General features: G+C 43.5%; 1 protein-coding gene across 1 annotated transcript; it reads right to left on the bottom strand.

Annotated features, from left to right (window-relative positions):
* Positions 1-4,031: 4,031 nt before the first annotated feature.
* On the bottom strand, positions 4,032-17,905 carry smc3 (structural maintenance of chromosomes 3). The gene is made up of 29 exons (XM_062989361.1): positions 17,718-17,905; positions 16,720-16,795; positions 16,530-16,568; positions 16,140-16,207; positions 15,875-15,946; positions 15,492-15,571; positions 15,314-15,392; positions 14,842-14,959; positions 14,460-14,635; positions 14,260-14,340; positions 13,941-14,105; positions 13,036-13,157; positions 12,255-12,468; positions 12,045-12,148; positions 11,694-11,793; positions 11,102-11,262; positions 10,141-10,282; positions 9,656-9,806; positions 9,343-9,493; positions 8,522-8,675; positions 7,998-8,156; positions 7,796-7,903; positions 7,146-7,254; positions 6,793-7,040; positions 6,134-6,346; positions 5,795-5,980; positions 5,438-5,615; positions 4,680-4,786; positions 4,032-4,563 (listed from the first exon to the last, which is right to left on the bottom strand). The coding sequence occupies exons 1-29, from the start codon at positions 17,730-17,732 to the stop codon at positions 4,492-4,494; spliced, it is 3,648 nt and encodes a 1,215-aa protein (XP_062845431.1). The 5' UTR covers positions 17,733-17,905; the 3' UTR covers positions 4,032-4,491.
* Between the last annotated feature and the right edge of the window lie 387 nt (positions 17,906-18,292).

Below are 18,292 nucleotides of genomic sequence, written 5' to 3'. Positions count from 1 at the left end.
TTAATCTTGATAATCTGATTTTGCTCTTAATGGCAGAATCATCAGTAAATACACATCAACAGTCGAATGGCTTTAATATCTGTAATATAATTCAAACTGATCTGACTGGTCTGTGTTGGAAGACCCAGATTAGAAGCTGTTGGAGTCTGTAGGGTTGAGAGGGGTTGAGAGGTCGCTTCAGGGGTGAACATGCCCAGTTCACATGAGCTCATAAAACCGGACTTGGAGTTCAGACACGAAACAACTGCTTGTAAATGCCTTCGGGTCTTTTTTTGTCACAGGAGGTTAGGCTAACATTGGCAGTGAGGGATTTACAAGTACAGGATAAATAAATAATACAAAGACAAATTGTACCACCGTTACGTAAACGGGGCTTTTATTTTTTTTTTAATCACACCTACAGTTAAAGTCAAAAGTGCACACACACTTTCTGAAAAATCTGACTAGACAACAATATAAGCACTATAACAAACCAAAAGTATGTGGACACCTGACAAAAGCTTGTGACCCTCCTCTCATCATCTTCTGAAAAGCATTTCCACAAACTGTGTGTGGAAATTTGTGGCCATTCAATCATTCATTACAAAGAGCATTCATAATGTCAGGTACTGATTTCAGACCAGAAGGCCTGTGTTAAAACTGTAAAGAACATGCCAAACTACTCACACAGTTTTTTTCAGAGACACGGATCAGACCCAGAACACCATGTTAAATATTATTATTGTTATTTTTATTATTATTAGTGCAGCATATAAGTATGGGTACTGAGATCAGAGTTCAATGCTCACCCTAAATCACAGTCTGTGTGGGTTTTGTATGTTCTCTCACCTCCCAAAAACACGTAGAAGATGGATTGACTGCTCTAAAGGAATGGTGCCCAGCCCAGATTGGGTTTCTGCTTTGCAACCAGTGTTTCAAAGAGGTGTCAGACCCACTGCATCCCTGACCACAATAAATAAGTGAATAAGTTTTATTATAAACATTATATAGGTATTGATAGGCATGATGTGTAGATAATAATTAGGTACTCATGATTCCATGTTGGAATGCAGTAAACAACATAAATAATGACAGTAATGCCAGATTGAGTTTGGGTACTACTGATCTACTAAACACACTCAATTTTACAGCCAATATTCAAACAATAAAACTATTAAAAATAAAGCAAAGCACAAACTGTTTATTAACACACGTGTGTATATAAAACCGAAATCCATGTAAAACATCTGTTTGGTCTTGTCTGTATGATGACTGATTAATATGATGACCTGATTGGAGATATTATATATAATGTGTATAGTATTGGTCATGAGTATTTATTTTAGACAGATAAATTCATTCCTGTAGGCTTTAATCACTTGAATTTTCAGTCACAACACTGAAGCTGCAGCAGGACCTGCATCCTACCAAGTACAACCCAGTGACACAACGCTGCAAACTTAAACAGCCTGTTTACATCAAACCTGACAGAGAGCGGATTTTAATTATAATTATAAATGTAATTTATCGACATATTATAGCTGGAATCTCTGATTTGCAGTGATTAACACAGTTAATGTGAACAGCAGTTAGCATTGTTGTCGAGGTAACCTGGACAACTGCAATGACGTTTACAAACAACACATAAATCTAAATAATAACATTTAAATCTCCGCATCTTTCTTATCTAGACATATTTATAATAAAGTATATTAAAGTAAAACCTACCTGTGTTCATCCACTCGTTGTACTCCATGATGTAAATTGGGCTGTGTCCCAAATCGCACGCTACGCCCTACATAGTTTTTCAAAACTCTACATCGATAGTGAACTAATTAGTGCACACTTTAGGAGTTACAGTTTGTGTGATTTGGAACACAGCCTCCAACTATTACTGCCTCTTCACTCTCCGAGCAGGACAAATGTAGAAGTTCCACTTGTAGACATACATCTGATTTTTTATATTTATAACCACTAATATCGACCTAAATCTAGTTTTTATCATTTTATAACCACTAATATCGGCCTAAAAACAATTATTAATCTTTATAACCATCAATATCAACCTTTGATATCTCTAAAATCACTAATATTGACATAGAAATGACATTTATCATCTAATATCGACCTAGACCTGATTTTTGTCATTAAGAAAAGCACTAATATTGACCTAGAAATGATTATCATCTTTATAACCTCTAATATTGGCCTAGAACTGATTATCATTTTTTTAACCACTAACATCGCCTTAAAACTGATTATATTCATAACCACACATATCCACCCAAAACATGTTCATCATTCTGAGAACCTGTATCAACCAAGAACAGACATAAAACCAACCTTTTTCAGAACCACTAATATAGAACTAGAACTAATTTTTATGATCTTTATAACCACTAATATCTACCTAGAACTGATTATCATTTTGAGAACCACTAACATTCTAAAAGCAAACTTTATAAAAACACATTTGTGATTATTTTACACTCGTGTGAGGTTAATACCCTTTACTTACATTGCTTATTATATTTTCTTTTTTAACCATTGAAACGTTTGGACTTTTAAATAACGTTTTGATTGCATGTCACACAGCATCTGCTCCACGTCCAAATTACACTATTACTACAAATGACTACATCAATTTTAAACTAAAATGATTGAAATGTGATGTCAAGTCCATAAACGGTTTATAGACAAACGAGTAAGAGCTGCTTATTGCAGGGGGGATGGAAGTGACACATGTTCATTTTTTGAGGCTGTTTTTGAGATTGTTGTCTCCAGAGCAGTTCAGATGGCTCCTGAGGAACGCTGTTCTGGAATGTTCTGCTGAGCCGTACACAGGTTTACTGTGTAAGACGCATCTGTTCTCTCAGCAAGCACCTCATTAAACTGCCAACTTTTATTGACACCCTATCGCTGACCGAAGAGACCAAAGGGCAAGGGCAGTCAGAGAGAGAGAGAGCCTGCAGTGACGGGTCCAACTCAGCACCTGTTGGACAACAAATTTACTTGTACAGAAGGCAACAGTAAAAAGGGGGCAGATTTATGTCCCCGCTGGCGAATATATCTCGGGCTAATGGGATTATGGGGTGAGATTGTGAGGTCGCTGTTACTCATCTTTCACTGATCGCATATATAGACATCATCACATCTCATAACTACCAACAGCAATTACAGAAAAAGCAGCGACGGTGTTAATGCAGGGTTCGACCACATCTCGGATGTTTTCTGTTACTTGCATAGTGATAAAAACCCCCGACATGTTGATCTACTCTGTAAGCAAGGCCGCCTTTTAAAATACCAAGTGGACACTGTGCTCTGAATTTCAACCCTACCTCACACTGACATTAAAACAATATCAGAATTTTAAGCAATCTTAATCACAATGCTTTTTAGCTACACATCTGTTGCTGCAGTTGAATTCTTACTTTTATTTATTCATTTAGGTTTAACACGACAGTACAAACTATTTTTATTTACATTTATTGAGGTTTAAAACCTGTAGTGACCTGTATAGAACCCTGACTTTAACCCATTTCATAACTTGTCTATACATTCATTCAATTACATTCTCTGCATTTAGTAGATGCTTTCTATCCAAAGCGACTTACATCAGTGTGACAATATACTGTCAAAGCAAAGAAGGGTTTGCAGAAGGGCCCAAGAGTGACAACCTGGCAGTGGTGGGGTTTAAACCAGCAACCTTTTGATTACTAGTCCGGTACCATAACCACTACGTTTTATACCAGGAGCCTACTGATATTTCTTTTCCTAGTCATGTCATTTCACCTTACAGTAGTTATGTCCTGCAGCGACAAATACAAGCAGCGGTGGTTCAGCAAGTAAAAACAGAAGGTTGTAGGTTCAAATCCCAGACAGTCTGATCAAACGACCTAAAGTGCTCAGGTCTTAGACTTGAATACAACCTGACTTAAGTAGGCTTGGACCAAACGTGGATACAGAGCAGGAAACCTTTCTGAGCCTGTGTTATACAGGTGTACTGACAGCGACACCTAGCGTTGACTAGAGAAACAAACTGAATCTTAACATTCATTTGGACACCTTTATTTTTTAAGTAACAAACGCGAACACATTTAATATGGAGATTAGATAAAATCAGTTAAATTGTGAAGCTCTAAAACATCCTAAGGAATGCAAAAAAAACAGAAAACATTGAACTACAAGATAAGAAGAGCTGCATTTTTAAATGGAGATCAAGATAAAATACTTTCTGATGACAGAATAGACGTGTTGTTGCTTATGAACCATGCGTCACCTAATAGTGTCAGTCTGAAGGAAACATGTACAAGCATAAATCCGATATTATAACATTAAAAGCAAAAACGAACATGCTTTCTTCAGTGTTTCTCCTCATAAGAACAGAAGGTTGATCTAAAACACGACAACAGTTTAAAATCTGCAAAGCCTGTTAGAAAAATTCACTCGAGCGTAACTGGCGTAACAAAGGGAGGTGGGAGGTGGAACAGGAACAGGAAAGAGCTCCGTCACTTAGCCGTGAGTGGTGTCGTCCTCCACAAAGTCCTTGGCCTGTTCAGCCGAGATCACGTCGATGTGACTCACCTAGGACAAACACAGTCACACCGTTATGACACACCAGTTCCAGAGGCCTCCATTCCCATTCATTTAATCTCATTCAGGTTTGTAAACGACGGGTGGATCATAACGTCCGTTCGTACCTTGTTTCTGAATTTGACGCCGTAGAATTTGTCGGCCGATTCCAGCAGCTCCGGTCTGAAGGTGGTGGTGATGAACTGAGCGTTCCCTGCCAGCTCCACGATCATGTCTAGAACGAACAGATCGATCGTGAGTATCAACCATGAATAGGGTTCATGATAAGGGCATCACCATCGCTCATATCATTGATTGTGCGCCAGTCCGTTATAAGTGGACTATATTAACGCACATGGTTGTTGGAATGGGATGTCAGGTGGTCAAGTGTCCACACAGCCCTATTTTACACAGCGGCTGCAGAAAACGTGGATTAAAATGTGAAGTGTACAAGCAACGGTGGCTCAGCCGGTAAAGTTTAGCACCCGGTCAAGACTCCTGGACGCCCCTGGCTGATCACGGAGAGCAGCGTGTGGCCGTCCGCACGTCATAACGAACCACGCGTCTGCACGCCACCCTCGATCGGTAGGGAAGGCATCTCGCACTAGTGAGCGTGTGTGGCGTAATGGTAAGTGTCAGTTCCAGCAGTGTACACCCCAAGCCCAAGGAGGGGCATCTGGCGTAAAACCTGTGCCAGTTTAAGTATTAGGAAGAGATTTATTATTGATGTTGGTTCTTAATAACTATTAGATCAGTGTAGCTAGTGGAATGACCCTGGGCTCGAACGTGCCAGCATTCATTCCAAAATGCTCCACACAGGAATTAAGGTCATCTGTTCCATTAGAAAACAAACTTCTAGACCGCTAGACTCGAGCTAGAGACTCACCTGAAACTGCTTTCCTGTGCTGGGCATCCAGAGCCTGGTCGATCTCGTCAAACAGGTAGAAAGGCGCAGGGTCGCACTTCTGAATTGCAAAAATGAGAGCGAGCGCCACTAGAGATTTCTGACCTCCAGACAGCTGCTGCATCTCCCTCATCTCTCCCTGCTTCCCTGTGAAAGATACCTGAGACAGGAACGAGACGTCGTGAGAAGAGAGGCCACGTTATCCATCAGTCCACATTAAACTGTTCTGAAGTGTTTGTTTTATATATGTGTGTGTGTGTGTGTGTGTGCAGGAGGTGGGTTGGTATGGGCTTACTAAGCGGCTGTGTACTTCGAAACACACGCATTTCCGTTTCTTACCCGGATGCCAACGCCTGTGAACTGGTCGACACTGGGCACGCTGCTCTGGGACGCTCTCTCGCCGTCGGCTCCGCCCTCTCCTTCGTCCTGTGACTGCCCACCCTCAGCATCTCCTTTCTTCATAACCAGAGTGGCCTTTCCGCCTGGAACCAGCTTCTGGAAGACCTCGCTGAAGTTCTTGGACACCTGCGTGATTTCATTAGTGGAGAGAACTTATGAGCGGTAATAATGAAGAGAAGTTAAGTGCTCCCGTCTCCTTCTTGTACTACACACGGATGGCATTTTAGACTCTCGGAAAAGCCGATCCTCACACCGATACTCTGAGAGATGCTTCTTTACCTGTTTGAAGGTCAGCTGGATGGCCTCGTATTTACGCAGCTCCAGGACGTTCATGAGTTCCATGATGGACTTGTGGCCCCTGTCCAGCTCGTCCTGTCTCTTTATGAGCTTCTCCTTCTGCTCGGAGAAGTTCACGAACTGGTCCAGAGCTTTCTTGTTCACGTGGCTGTACTTCTTCAGCTCGGTGTTGCACTGCTCCAGCTTCCGGAAGAGCTGCGAGGAACGTTCACACACGGAGACACACATTCGTGCAGATTATGTCTTTGTGGCTAAGAATATTTCAAGTTCTTGAAATGATGAATGATGAAAACTGGGGTGTTTTTGGTTTGTCCAGTGACTTTAGGAGGGTTTTGCTATAAATAAACACCCGTTTTTGAATCTCTATACTGGGGGGGGTCTGTTCTCAATTGCAAAACTGTAGCTTGGTCAACCCGGTGTGATGCAAACTGTTCAAGTTGTGATGGAACAGAGAACACACACAGTAACAGAAAAGGAATAAAAGCTATAATGGGCCGAGTCAGTCTGTGTGGGACGGATGTGACTCAGAGAGAAGAAATAATGAATAATGTAAGAATCATTGAATGTTGCAGTAGGAGCAGTAAGGAAAACATGCTCGACCGATGTACCTGTCAGAATCTAGAAAGCAAAATGAGCGGCACCTGTTTGAGCGTGAGCGTCTGGTACTTCTCGAACGCCTCCTGCGGGAGAGAGCCGAGCTCACGAATCTTCTTCATGCACTCCTCTTTCTTTTTCAGCAGCATGCCCTGCCGGTTGGTCATCTTCTCCAGCTCCTTGGTGTCGTGGTTGATCGCGTCGTTCTGATCCTTCTCGATGTTCTTCCAGCGCTCCATGCTCTTTATGTGATCCTTGATCTCCACCTCGGTCTTATCGATCTGCACGTCCAGGTCTGGAAGGTGCACAGTAACGAACGAGCGTTAGCTCTTCGAGTGGGCCAGAACAGGGGTTGCAGTCCACAACTCGGTGCATCCCGGTTCGGTGTTCACGTACTCACCCTCTGAACGGGCCATGGTGTCTTTGACACGCTTGCTGATCCCATCCAGCTCGGACGTGGTGGCTGTGAGAACAGTCCCACCTTCCGTCTCCCTCAGCTCGTTCAGCTCCTACAAGACCAACAAGAACATTGAAAGTGAGATTCGGGCTCGGAACGGTAAATTCAACGTGCTTTACACATCGCTTTCGACAATTTATGCTCGATTACATTACATTCGGTGTGCGAGAGCAGGATGTTTAACTTTTCTCACCCTGCACCCGGTCTATTCTGGCAACAATTCAAAGAGCAAACAGAAGTCCACTTGGAAATGGGTCAAGTCAGGGTCCTAACTCGAAAACCAATTGAAATGATGTCGCGGGACCTTGAATGGGAATTTTCTAACGATTAAAAGTCCTCCAGTGTGGCTTAAAAAACAGATTCCACAGCAATGTGAAATTTCACCCTCATTTATCGAAGGTATTTGTTTGCAGATGGTGCAATTTAAGGTGGCAGTAACAATCTCTACATTACCAAGGAGGCATAAACGACAGGAAGACTAATACAAAGCCGTTTTGTACAATTCTGTCCATATACTTTTATCCCTGACATATTATGATGAAGCATTTTTTCATTCTAAACAACACATTACCAGCAAAGTTACTCTGACCCACCTGTTCCACTTGGTCAAGGCGCTTGCGCAGGTTCTCATTCAGATACGTTTCCACTCTGGTTATACTGCCCTCTAGTTTAATCCTATCGTTCAGCAGCTGTCTGTTCTCCTATAATAACGATAATACAAAAATAGAGCAGAGAGGTTAGATACCCATGAAGTCAGACTCTGATTATGACGTAAGGTATCAGAGTAATTTGTACCTGTTGCAGCTGTCTGATTTCGTCGTTGAGGTCGTCGACGCGGCGCTGGTCCTCCAGGCTGAGCTGGGAGAGCAGGTCGGTACCGAGCTCGGCCTTCAGGGACTCGCGGGTGCTCTCCATAGCGTGTAGACTGGCCTCCAAACTCTGCAGACTGCGTTGCTGAAAACAGGGTTTCACACCATGCTTATTATTATTACTGCATCAGGTTACCTTTACACCACAACAGACTTAGAATTAGAACTTCAATTGCGAGCCAGGCATTCTCGTCCAATATTAGTAAAAAGAGCACGTGTGACCGCAGGCATCAAACGACCATATTTCTCACACACACACACACACACTATCCAAAATCTTGAGCAAGCCTTCCTAAACATTATCTATAGCCAGCTTTTGGTTAGGTGTCCATACATGTAACCACACTATGGTATGGAATCTGTTCATTCTGTATCTACGTCGCTTTATTGAATTATGCCGTTAATCGTTTGCAACTGTAGGACCCAAAAGTGAGCGTTCATGCGCTGTACCTTGGGCATAAAGGTCTTCTCGGACTGCTGCCTCTTCTCCTTGAGCATCTTCATCTCGGAGAGGATGCTATCCCTGGAGGCCTTGAACTTTCTCTGCTGCGTCTCGATCTGCTGCATCTGGTTCATCAGTTGATCGATCTCGTTATTGATGCGTGTGCGGGCGTTAAGGCGCAACACGAACAGTACGCACGTGACAAAGCCAGCTAGACTTTCTTAGCGCCGTTAGATCACACGGTGCATCAGATCAGCGTCCGTCAACTCCATGCTGACACAGGAATATGATTAACACCGCGGTTAGAACAGCTCGGTGCTGAAAATTTAGCGGCTCCGTTCCACGAATAGCTGTGCCTGAGTCACCCAATCAGACTAGAAAATGCTGCTGTGATCGTGGCTGATCGTTCCAGTCTCTTACGTAACGTGGCGTTCTATGTTAAACTCTTAATCAACCGTTTTATCCAGCTCAGGGTTGCAGCAGGGGGCTTTTTGACTGACCTGCAACTACGACAGCCTCACAAAAAAGTGTTTGATGGATTAGAATCATCTGCAAATGTGGATATTTAGGCAGAAAGCATTACACCCCGTACTATAAACAGATCTTTAACTGAATGTGCATGCCAATACACACACATCCTTGGGATTCAACCACACACACACACACCCGTCTTTCAAAAAGTGGTCCAGATGAACACTAATACATTTGGCCATAGCATCACCCCTTCACAGACCCTCCTCGAACAACACACACACCAGGCTCTAATAACAGAGTGCAAAGACTTCATACACACAGAACACTGCTGAAATGATCTACAGGAAGGATATGTTCGATGTTCCTGCGCAGGTTCTCGTTGAGCTTGGCCTCCAGCTCCGAGAGCTCCTCTTCGGCTTTGCGCATGTCCTTCTGCAGCTCCAAACGAGACTTGCGGGTGTCGTAGTACCCACCGGTCAGAGCGCCGCGGTGACTCACCTGGTCACCTACACACAGAAACAAATACAAAATACAAATCTGGCTGAATCACGCTTGAACTGTAGGTCAAGTTTAGGCTTTTGGACACCCCTGGGCTAGAGTAATACACCACTGTGCAGTATTATAAAACGGATAAACATCAGTAGTGTTTAAAAAAATAAATGTAATACCCTCCAGAGTGATGCAGTCCATAGTGAAAGCTCGAGCCAGCTGTGTGGAAACCTCCATGCTGCGGCAGATGAGGGTCTTCCCAAACACATGCTTGAAGGCCTTATCAAATTTTTGACTGTAGCGCAGTTTGCTGATCATCGGGATGGCATCCTAGACGAACACACAGTACTGAATAAAAGTCAAGCAAACTATTTATTCATTTTACAAAACACATCTAATTTAACCTGGTCCCTTCATTTTTTCATTTATATCGACTGCTTTAACATGGTCAGTGTCACAGCAGGGAAGTCAAGCCCACTAAGTCGAGAGAGCATCGACAAACAACACACGAGATCGAGATTCTACACAGGCCACCAGAGTTCCTCTCCGTCAAGCTCACCCAACCACGACTGTGTGTGAACATAGTGTCCAAACTGTCGCTAAGTTAAAAGCACACACATATATTTGTCTACTTGGTATGTATAGTCTGCGATTGCATGCTTACGTTGGTCTCGGGGTACGTGGTGTCCCGGACATCCAGTTTGCTGAGGGGGAGGAAGGTGACCTCTCCGGGTAGGTTCATCTTGTTGAACTCCATCAGAATCTTAGTGCTCACTTCATCGGTCTCGACGATGTGATAGAACAACCTGACGCACACGAACACAGGACGGTTGGCAGCTACTGATATGGGGGACGCCGCACCACATGAAGACAGAACTCGAGCTTCTAACATGAGATTAATTACACGACACTGACTGAACACGTCTACGGAAATCGGAACTAATTGCAGTTGAGATTGCGCTCAAAAGGAAAGATCAAACTGACAAGAGTTCTTGTTTAGAACCATTAATGAGGAGGGTGGGGAAAAGCATTATTCTCGTCTTTTATTCCCCGAGATTATAAACTACCTATGTCGAAATGCGTCCTAAGATTTGAACAGGATTGACACTGTATGTGTAGGTCAATACAGAAGGCAAGAGACTGGCAGGGTCGTGTAGGGTTTAGGCTTCATATTTGGGTCTGTTCAATGGTGTTCTGGAACTTGCGGTACTTTCTTTGATCTTGTAGAGCAGCTCCATATCATGATGCTCCCACCACCGTACTTCACTGTGGGTTTGGTGAAATTGGGATGACTTATACATATACAACCCTTTTCCCTCCAAACACACTCCGAACATCGTGGCGTCCTCATCCAATGAGGGAATCAAGCAGAGGTCACTAGTGCACTCGAGCCTCGAGGTTGTACAAACTGGCCAGAAAAACAAACAAACGGTCCTTTCAAGTTAATCATGAAGCAGTTGTGCACCAGTTTATAAACACACTCCAGGAATAAAAGCTCAAAGAGCTGCTGCCGGGGCGATTCTATTTCTATCCTGATCTATTTAGAGAGGACGCACGCACGCACGCGAGCTTATGTAATAACTCAGCCTCGAATGAAACATGCTAGAAACGGAGGTACAAGTTACCTAGTTCCGGCGGTCACCTCCACGCAGGTGTAGAAAGCAGGATCGCACTCGAAGTTGTTCATGACGATGCCGTGGTACCCGTTGATGACGTGCTGGTTGATGCCTTTCCGCCGGAAGTGCTCCAGGACCTTGTTAATGCTGTCGATACCGTTCAGAATGGCCTGCAGGGGAACACAGACAGACGTAGATCGTGTGTCATCTGGAGAGAGGTTCTATTTGTGGGGCGCCTCGTGTAGATCTGCCAGCGGCGTGGGGTGCGTGTCTGATTATACTGTACAGTGACTCACTGCTAATCATTATGATGATTTAACACTCCTTTTCTTTGGCATAATTATTGAAATAACCATAAGCCTATTCAGATTAAAGAGTCTCATGTGTTTTTGAGGCTGGGTCAATGGTGTGGTGTGTGATTGAATCCATTGAGGCTTCAAGCTTTCCCTGCTATCAACACACCACATCCAGCTTTTGGGGGGCTTCACAATGAGCTAACAAGCTTAATGATACTTAAAACTCTGTGGGCCTACACAGCAGAACAAGACACACACACACACACACACAGTGGATACCTGATTTAAAAATGTGTTTGAGCTACCTTTCCTGTAGCTGCACGAAGTAACTGCTGTTTTTTCTCCAGATCCTCTCTCTTGGCTGTCAGGGCCTGCTGCTCTGCATTCTCCTCCCTCCACAGGTAGCTGCAAGCCCACACACACACACACACACACACACAGAGCAGTTCAGTGACCCCAGATTGGGTCAGGAAAACCCACATGAGCTTACGATATACTGTGCTGAGGAAACCCATGACTCAGAATGAGCAAATGCATCAACAGAGGAGTAACGATGAGGAGAGAGAAATCAATATGCATGATGTGAGAGTTGCCTCAGTGACCATGAGGTGGGTGAGAGAGGGTTAGTGGGTGTGAAACAGAGCGAGTGCACCTACTTTCTCTCACTCTGCAGCTCATCCTTCCTGTTCTTCACCTCGTAGTACTTTTTATCCAGTTCTTCCACACGGGTCTTCACTTCGCTCAGGTCTTGGTCGAGTTTCTACAGCAATACAGACAGACAGACAGAGAGACAGACAGTGAAGTGAAGTAATCCCTATCGTCGCCGGTTTGATTAAGCAGCCAGGACAGGACGTCATGATTCTTACACTGTATTGCTCCAGGTTCTTCTCCTTGTTGGCTTCCGTATCCTCCAGGTCCTTGTTGATGGCAGCAATCTGTCGTTTCTTATCGCTGATAGCCTGGTCCAGAGACTTGAGCTCCTTCTTGATCCACTTATCCCTCTCCTCTTTGGAAGTAAACTGGCTGCCACGCCCCTGCTTGGCGTACAGGTCCGTGCGCTCTTGAGTCGCCTGGGCCAGTCTGGAAGCCCAAACAGAAAATAAGGAGAAGAGAAACCCAGCAGGAAGCAGCGCAATTTCACAATGCTACTGTAGAAATACGTAGATCATATAATCAAATCCAGTTCTTGTGCTTTTTGGCAACAGATCCCAGTTGTGCTACCCACACAACCCTGATTTGATCACCACACACCCACTCAGACACTGGTTCTTATCACCAGCCAGTGTTGGGTCCCCACTTAGAGCCGTATCCCGTACAGAAAGCTACAACATTCACTACATCTTATTGGCAGTGCCTGTGCTACTATATTTAGTCCCATGTCCCACAGTAATTGGGCAGTGGAGACACTCGAGCAGTGCAGCGGGCTAATGCTCTACCCTACACAGGCTGTGTGTCGGGGACAATGGTTGGACGGGGATTCCTATTCGTTGCTGTAATTACGGCCTCGGCTGGCCGGTGGAGATGCCTGCACAAGGCGTGGTCGATCACCAATAGCCAGTGCATGACTTTCCGTATGTGACAAGTGAAAAGAAGCGGTCACTGGCAGCACACGAAGTCTGATAACTAATAAACGTAACTGGGCTTCACCTGGCTATTCCTTTTTCCTCCTTCTCTTTCACAGTGTTGAATTTGGGCTCAGTCTCCTGCAGCTCCTTCTGCTTCTCCTCGATCTTCTCCAACAGCTTCTGCCTCTCTTTCAGCAGCCGTTTCTAATTGAGAATTAGACAAGCGATCAGTACCCAGTCCGTGTCAGGATCTATCTACTTAGATAGACTGATCTACTATCATTATTGATAATAGACTAAGGGGTGTGTATGTTTAGATACTTAGTAAAGATACTAAGGGGGAATCCCTTTTGCGTCAGGCTCGTACGATGCTCAGTAAAGACAGGGGAGTTGCTCTTTATTTCGTCTACTCTTACACACGAGCTTTTGTTGTGTGGGCACCGACAGGTCTGGATGCCGGCCCAGTGCAGTGTGTGTGTGTGTGTGTGTGTGCGTACTGGATGACGTAGGCAGGCACTCTAAACCCTCTGTTCAGCGTTTCCTGCCAGCACTCCCCGTACTCATCTTTATCTTTAGCCAATACGCACCGAGCAAACCTCACAATTCTATATAAATTACAACAGACCTGCTTTACCTAAGAGTAAGCCATGTGCTTTTCATTCGATTCACTACTACCTCCGAGTTGTACTAATGAAGCTACTTTAATGAGCTACCGGAGCACATTAGGTCCCGCAGATTATGTTGCGTTAGGGTCTGTGCGTGGCGCCTACATGACAATATTTAAGGCAGACTTAAGACAAGGCTGGACTGACAACATCACAATACGGGCAAACAACGACGCATTATTACGCTGAGCCGGGTTCCCTCTATGCATTGACTAAAGGTCAACCATCAATGCATCATTATTGGCTAAGGTTCTTGTGTTGAGATATTTAATAATAAACAGTGTGTGTGTGTGTGTGTGTGTGTGTGTGTGCGTGCACTGACCCTCTGTTCACTGTTGCCTGCCAGTTCGTCCTGCAGATCTTTGGCTTTGAGCTCCAGTTTGGTTCTCTGCTTGATCTGCTCCTGTCGCTCAGAACTCAGCTGCTCCTTCTCCTCCTTCATGGCTGTGATACGAGCCTTCAGCTCGCGCACAATGCGCTCGGTCTCCTGCAGATTGAGAGAGAGCGAGAGGATCCAGGAATTATGTAACCAGAGCTCATACTGGGTTTAAAATGACTGCTCGTTATTTTCGCATCTTGGATTGCGTCATTTAAAACAACACAACCGAGCACAGCTAGCACAATGAGCTTCAGAACCGTACCTCCACTTTGTCTCTGGCGTCTTGCTGAGCGTCACGTAGCTGCCTGGATTTGTCACCACAAGTCTCCCTCTTGCTCGACAGCTAGAGGAGATGATTAAGCGATTAACAAGAGTTGTGCGAGGAACTCTAAATGATTTCTAAAACAGATTTGGAAAGATTAGGGTGCAGAGCCACTGACACATTGGGGGCAGCGTGTTTACCTCATCAAGTTTGGCCCGAGTCTCGTTAAGCTCCTGGTTGTAGATGGTGTACTCCAGAGCTCTCCTCATTTTGTCCCATTTCTGGTACTGTGCCAGCTCCTCCTTTTCATCCTCCAGAGTGTGCAGTCGCTCCTCGATGTACTTCAGGAGCTCGTTGATTTTCTCCCTTTTCCCCTCTGTAAAAAAAAAAACACACACATCTGAAAAATACTTGCATTTACACCCCTTGGTTCGGCAATTACGAGCCCTGCACTCAACACCATAGCTCAGTAGGATTGGGTGTAAGCAGAACCAGTTGCTTGACCCAGGTCAGGGCCGGATCTTGATTCAGGATGTGCGGAGATAAGGTGGCGCTTGTTATCGATATTAGTAGCGTTCTAACCCGTCTCCTTCATCAGAGAGATACTTTCTTCCTTTCGCTCGTCGTACACTCGGGTTCCTGCCACCTCCCTCAAGAGCTTCAGACGCTGAGAGTCAGGAGCCGTCGCCATCTGATTGATCTGTACACACAGCAATGAAAACACCGAATTAGTTACACATACAAAATAAGACAGCAGCAAGAAATCAGATATATGATAAACAATCCAAGTAAAATGTGCTTTAATAATCTAATAATTGGAACAACAAAAATATTCAGTGTTGTCACTGATCAGTGTTCTGTTTTGACACTGTCAGGAGTAACTTCAGATTCATTACATTCTGATTATTTATTTATATCAGCCTATAGCCCTTGTTGTTTTAGTATATTAACGTATATGTGTTCTTTTAGACCATTTCTTTCAAGAAATTCATGATCGTTTCGTTAAATTCTGATTAACACAAAGTCAAAGTGTGTTTCTGAGAAGCCGCTATACCTTTCCCTGCTTCACAATGTAATACGGGTTGCTACGGGAGAAGCCTGCACTTTCCAGCAAGTTCATCACATCATTCTTACTGAAAAACACACACACACACACACACACACAGTCAGTCTCCAGAATCGGACAGAACTTTCAGCAATGAACAGGTTTCGAATAGGAGAGAGACACTCACGTCACCATCTTCTTGTCGAGGAAGTACTGGTCCTTTTTAGCTCCGATGACACGTCGCAGTGAGACCTCTTCTTTGTCGATCTGTTGAGAAGCAATTCCAGTACATTATCCATGCAAAACATCTACGTACAATCATTTATTACAAGCATTTTATTCTATATTCTGTCTTCTCTTCGATTTCCCACACACATTAATTACTAAATCACAAAATAGAGAACAGTTGCAGAAGTCACTGTAATCCAGAGACATTCATGATATCCTGTTTAGGTCCCTTACATGTCAGCTCTGACTTACGCATTATCCTTACAAAGAAAAACATATGTGTGCAGCCGTAATGCAATATCAACACAATATACATCTAGTATTATCAGTGATGCTTATTACCGGCAGCCTGTTGTCAGAGTTGTCGAATATAATTTCCACAAAAGCGGAGATGACTCTGGGACCGGTGCCTTCCTGTAGAGACAACAAAGGTTATCATACAGTGAGTGTGAAAAGCTAATAATAAAATAAATATCATGTAAACCAATAGCATTAATAACTACATCACCTTTACACACTGACATCATTTGCATCGTTGCATATATAGGTTATAACTATTAATGTTATAGCCTGAGAACAGAATAAACCCTGATTGAGCGTTACTTACGTGAAGCAGAGCCAGACGCTGCTCGGGCCTCAGGTGACTGAACTCATCGCTCAACACAAACTGGATGGCTGCAAAAAGAAAAGAAAAAACTATGTGAGCACCCTCATTACACAAATTTAAACGCCCTAACACATGGACCCCCAAAAAAACATATAAAAAACATGACACATGACTCTGAATTAATACTGAATTAATAATGTCTGTAAATACCAGTCAAGACATTACACTTTTCTTTTCTTCTAAATGAATAAACAAAGATAAATTGGTCCCTAGGTAACATATACTGAGCATAAGAACAGTTATCAGGTGACCGGACTGTTGTTTATTTACGCTGTATGTATGTATGTATGTATGTATGTATGTATGTATGTGTTTATGCATTATACACACCGTAAAAGAAGTTACTCTTCCCAGATCCGTTTCTGCCGACTGTGGAAAACAATACGCAGCATGAATAAGAGGCCATGCTAAGTAAGCAATCTGTAATCAATTAATACAAACGATACACTAAAATGTGGTGCCTAGATTTAACCAAACATTAGTCTGGCAATATATAAATCGGTACTAAGTTGGGACTTACCGATCACATTGTGTTTGGAACTGAAAGGGTCGACCACAGTCTGGTCCCTGTAGCTGCGGAAGCCCTGGATAATAACCTGGCGGCACAGAATTACAAATCAATTACCTTCGACTGCACAAGTAGTATTTATTTATTTATTTATTGTTCTATTATGATATTAACGTCATGTTTTACACTGTTGGTTCCATTCATGACAGAAGCGGTTGTCACTCATTACACAAGGTTCATTACACAAGGTTGTATCTCCAATTCGCCTCACTTGTATGTTTTTGGACTGTGGGAGAAAACCGGAGCTTCCGGAGGAAACCCACGCAGACACGGGGAGAACATGCAAACTGCACACATAAAGGACTAACTGCTGAACAACCCTGTTGACGAATGGGTCCTGGAGACAAACAAGGGTCTGAGCCCTGCCCCCCCCCCCCCCCCCCCCCCCAGGTCACAGCCTGAGTGGACATTAGTTAACCTAGTCAGTGGTATTAGGTCTGCCATGGATTTAAAAGCTGCTAGAACATGGGTGACACTGTCCACAACCATACAAGCTCGATAAGGCTGTAGGCATTTTCTTTACCCTGTGCTGGACCTTCTTTCCTGCCCACTGCGATGTAAAGCTTGCTTGACTGTGGACAGTCACCTATCTTTTTAACAAACTTCTTATTAATAGCAGACCTGCTTATTCAATGGGATTCTCCAGCCTTCTGATTGAAAGACAGGACCCCAATGACAGCACTAAACTGTTTAAAAAACTTCAGCCCTCGTCTGTACGGAACACTGTTACCTTACTGGCTCGCGCTCTGTTGATTAGCATTAGCTACAGATAACCCTAATAACATAATAACATGACAAAACTACGCCACACAGTTTATCAGTGCAGAATACATCATGTGATGCACAAGACAGTGTTTTTCTCCACATCAGCAACTATTATTCTATTAAAAAATTTTTATAAAGTGCAGAATTTAGTTTAGCTTAGCCGTTAGCATCTCCGCTTACTGTACCTGTTTAATGTACATGGTCCTCTCGTGCAGTTAGCTTCCCGCAGATATAGACTCGAGCACCCTCCTGCTCCTCCTCCTCCACACAGAGAAGAAGGATCGAAACAAATATAAACAAATCCGCAAAGGATTATTAACCCGTATTTAACACATTAAATATTCAATAAAACCTTGATCTTCTTTCTCTCGTACACACCAACAACACTGAAAATGGCGACGGGGGCGGGAAACAACGGAACTGCCCACTCTACCTGCTAACAGGGGATCATCTCAAACTTTGAACTTTGTAAATCGATCAATTAAAATCTTACAACATTATATAGAATACAAACATAAAATAATAATGACTATATAAGTTACAAATGCAAATTTACAATTAAGAAGTCGAATTAATAAAATCTTATATTTTTTACTCAAGCGCCTCCCCTATTTTGAGGCATTGGTATAATCCAAATGAAGACGGCTTTGGGCGCCAATCTGAGGGAGCATTTGGTACTGTTTCTGAAGTGTGATTTTCCCCACCCGTTTTCAGACAGTACAGCGTATACTGTGAGCGGATTGGTTGTTGCTACTGTATC

Source organism: Trichomycterus rosablanca, chromosome 27 (assembly GCF_030014385.1).
Source record: "Trichomycterus rosablanca isolate fTriRos1 chromosome 27, fTriRos1.hap1, whole genome shotgun sequence".
Lineage (NCBI taxonomy): Eukaryota > Metazoa > Chordata > Actinopteri > Siluriformes > Trichomycteridae > Trichomycterus > Trichomycterus rosablanca.
This window is presented reverse-complemented; position numbering and strand designations above follow the sequence as displayed.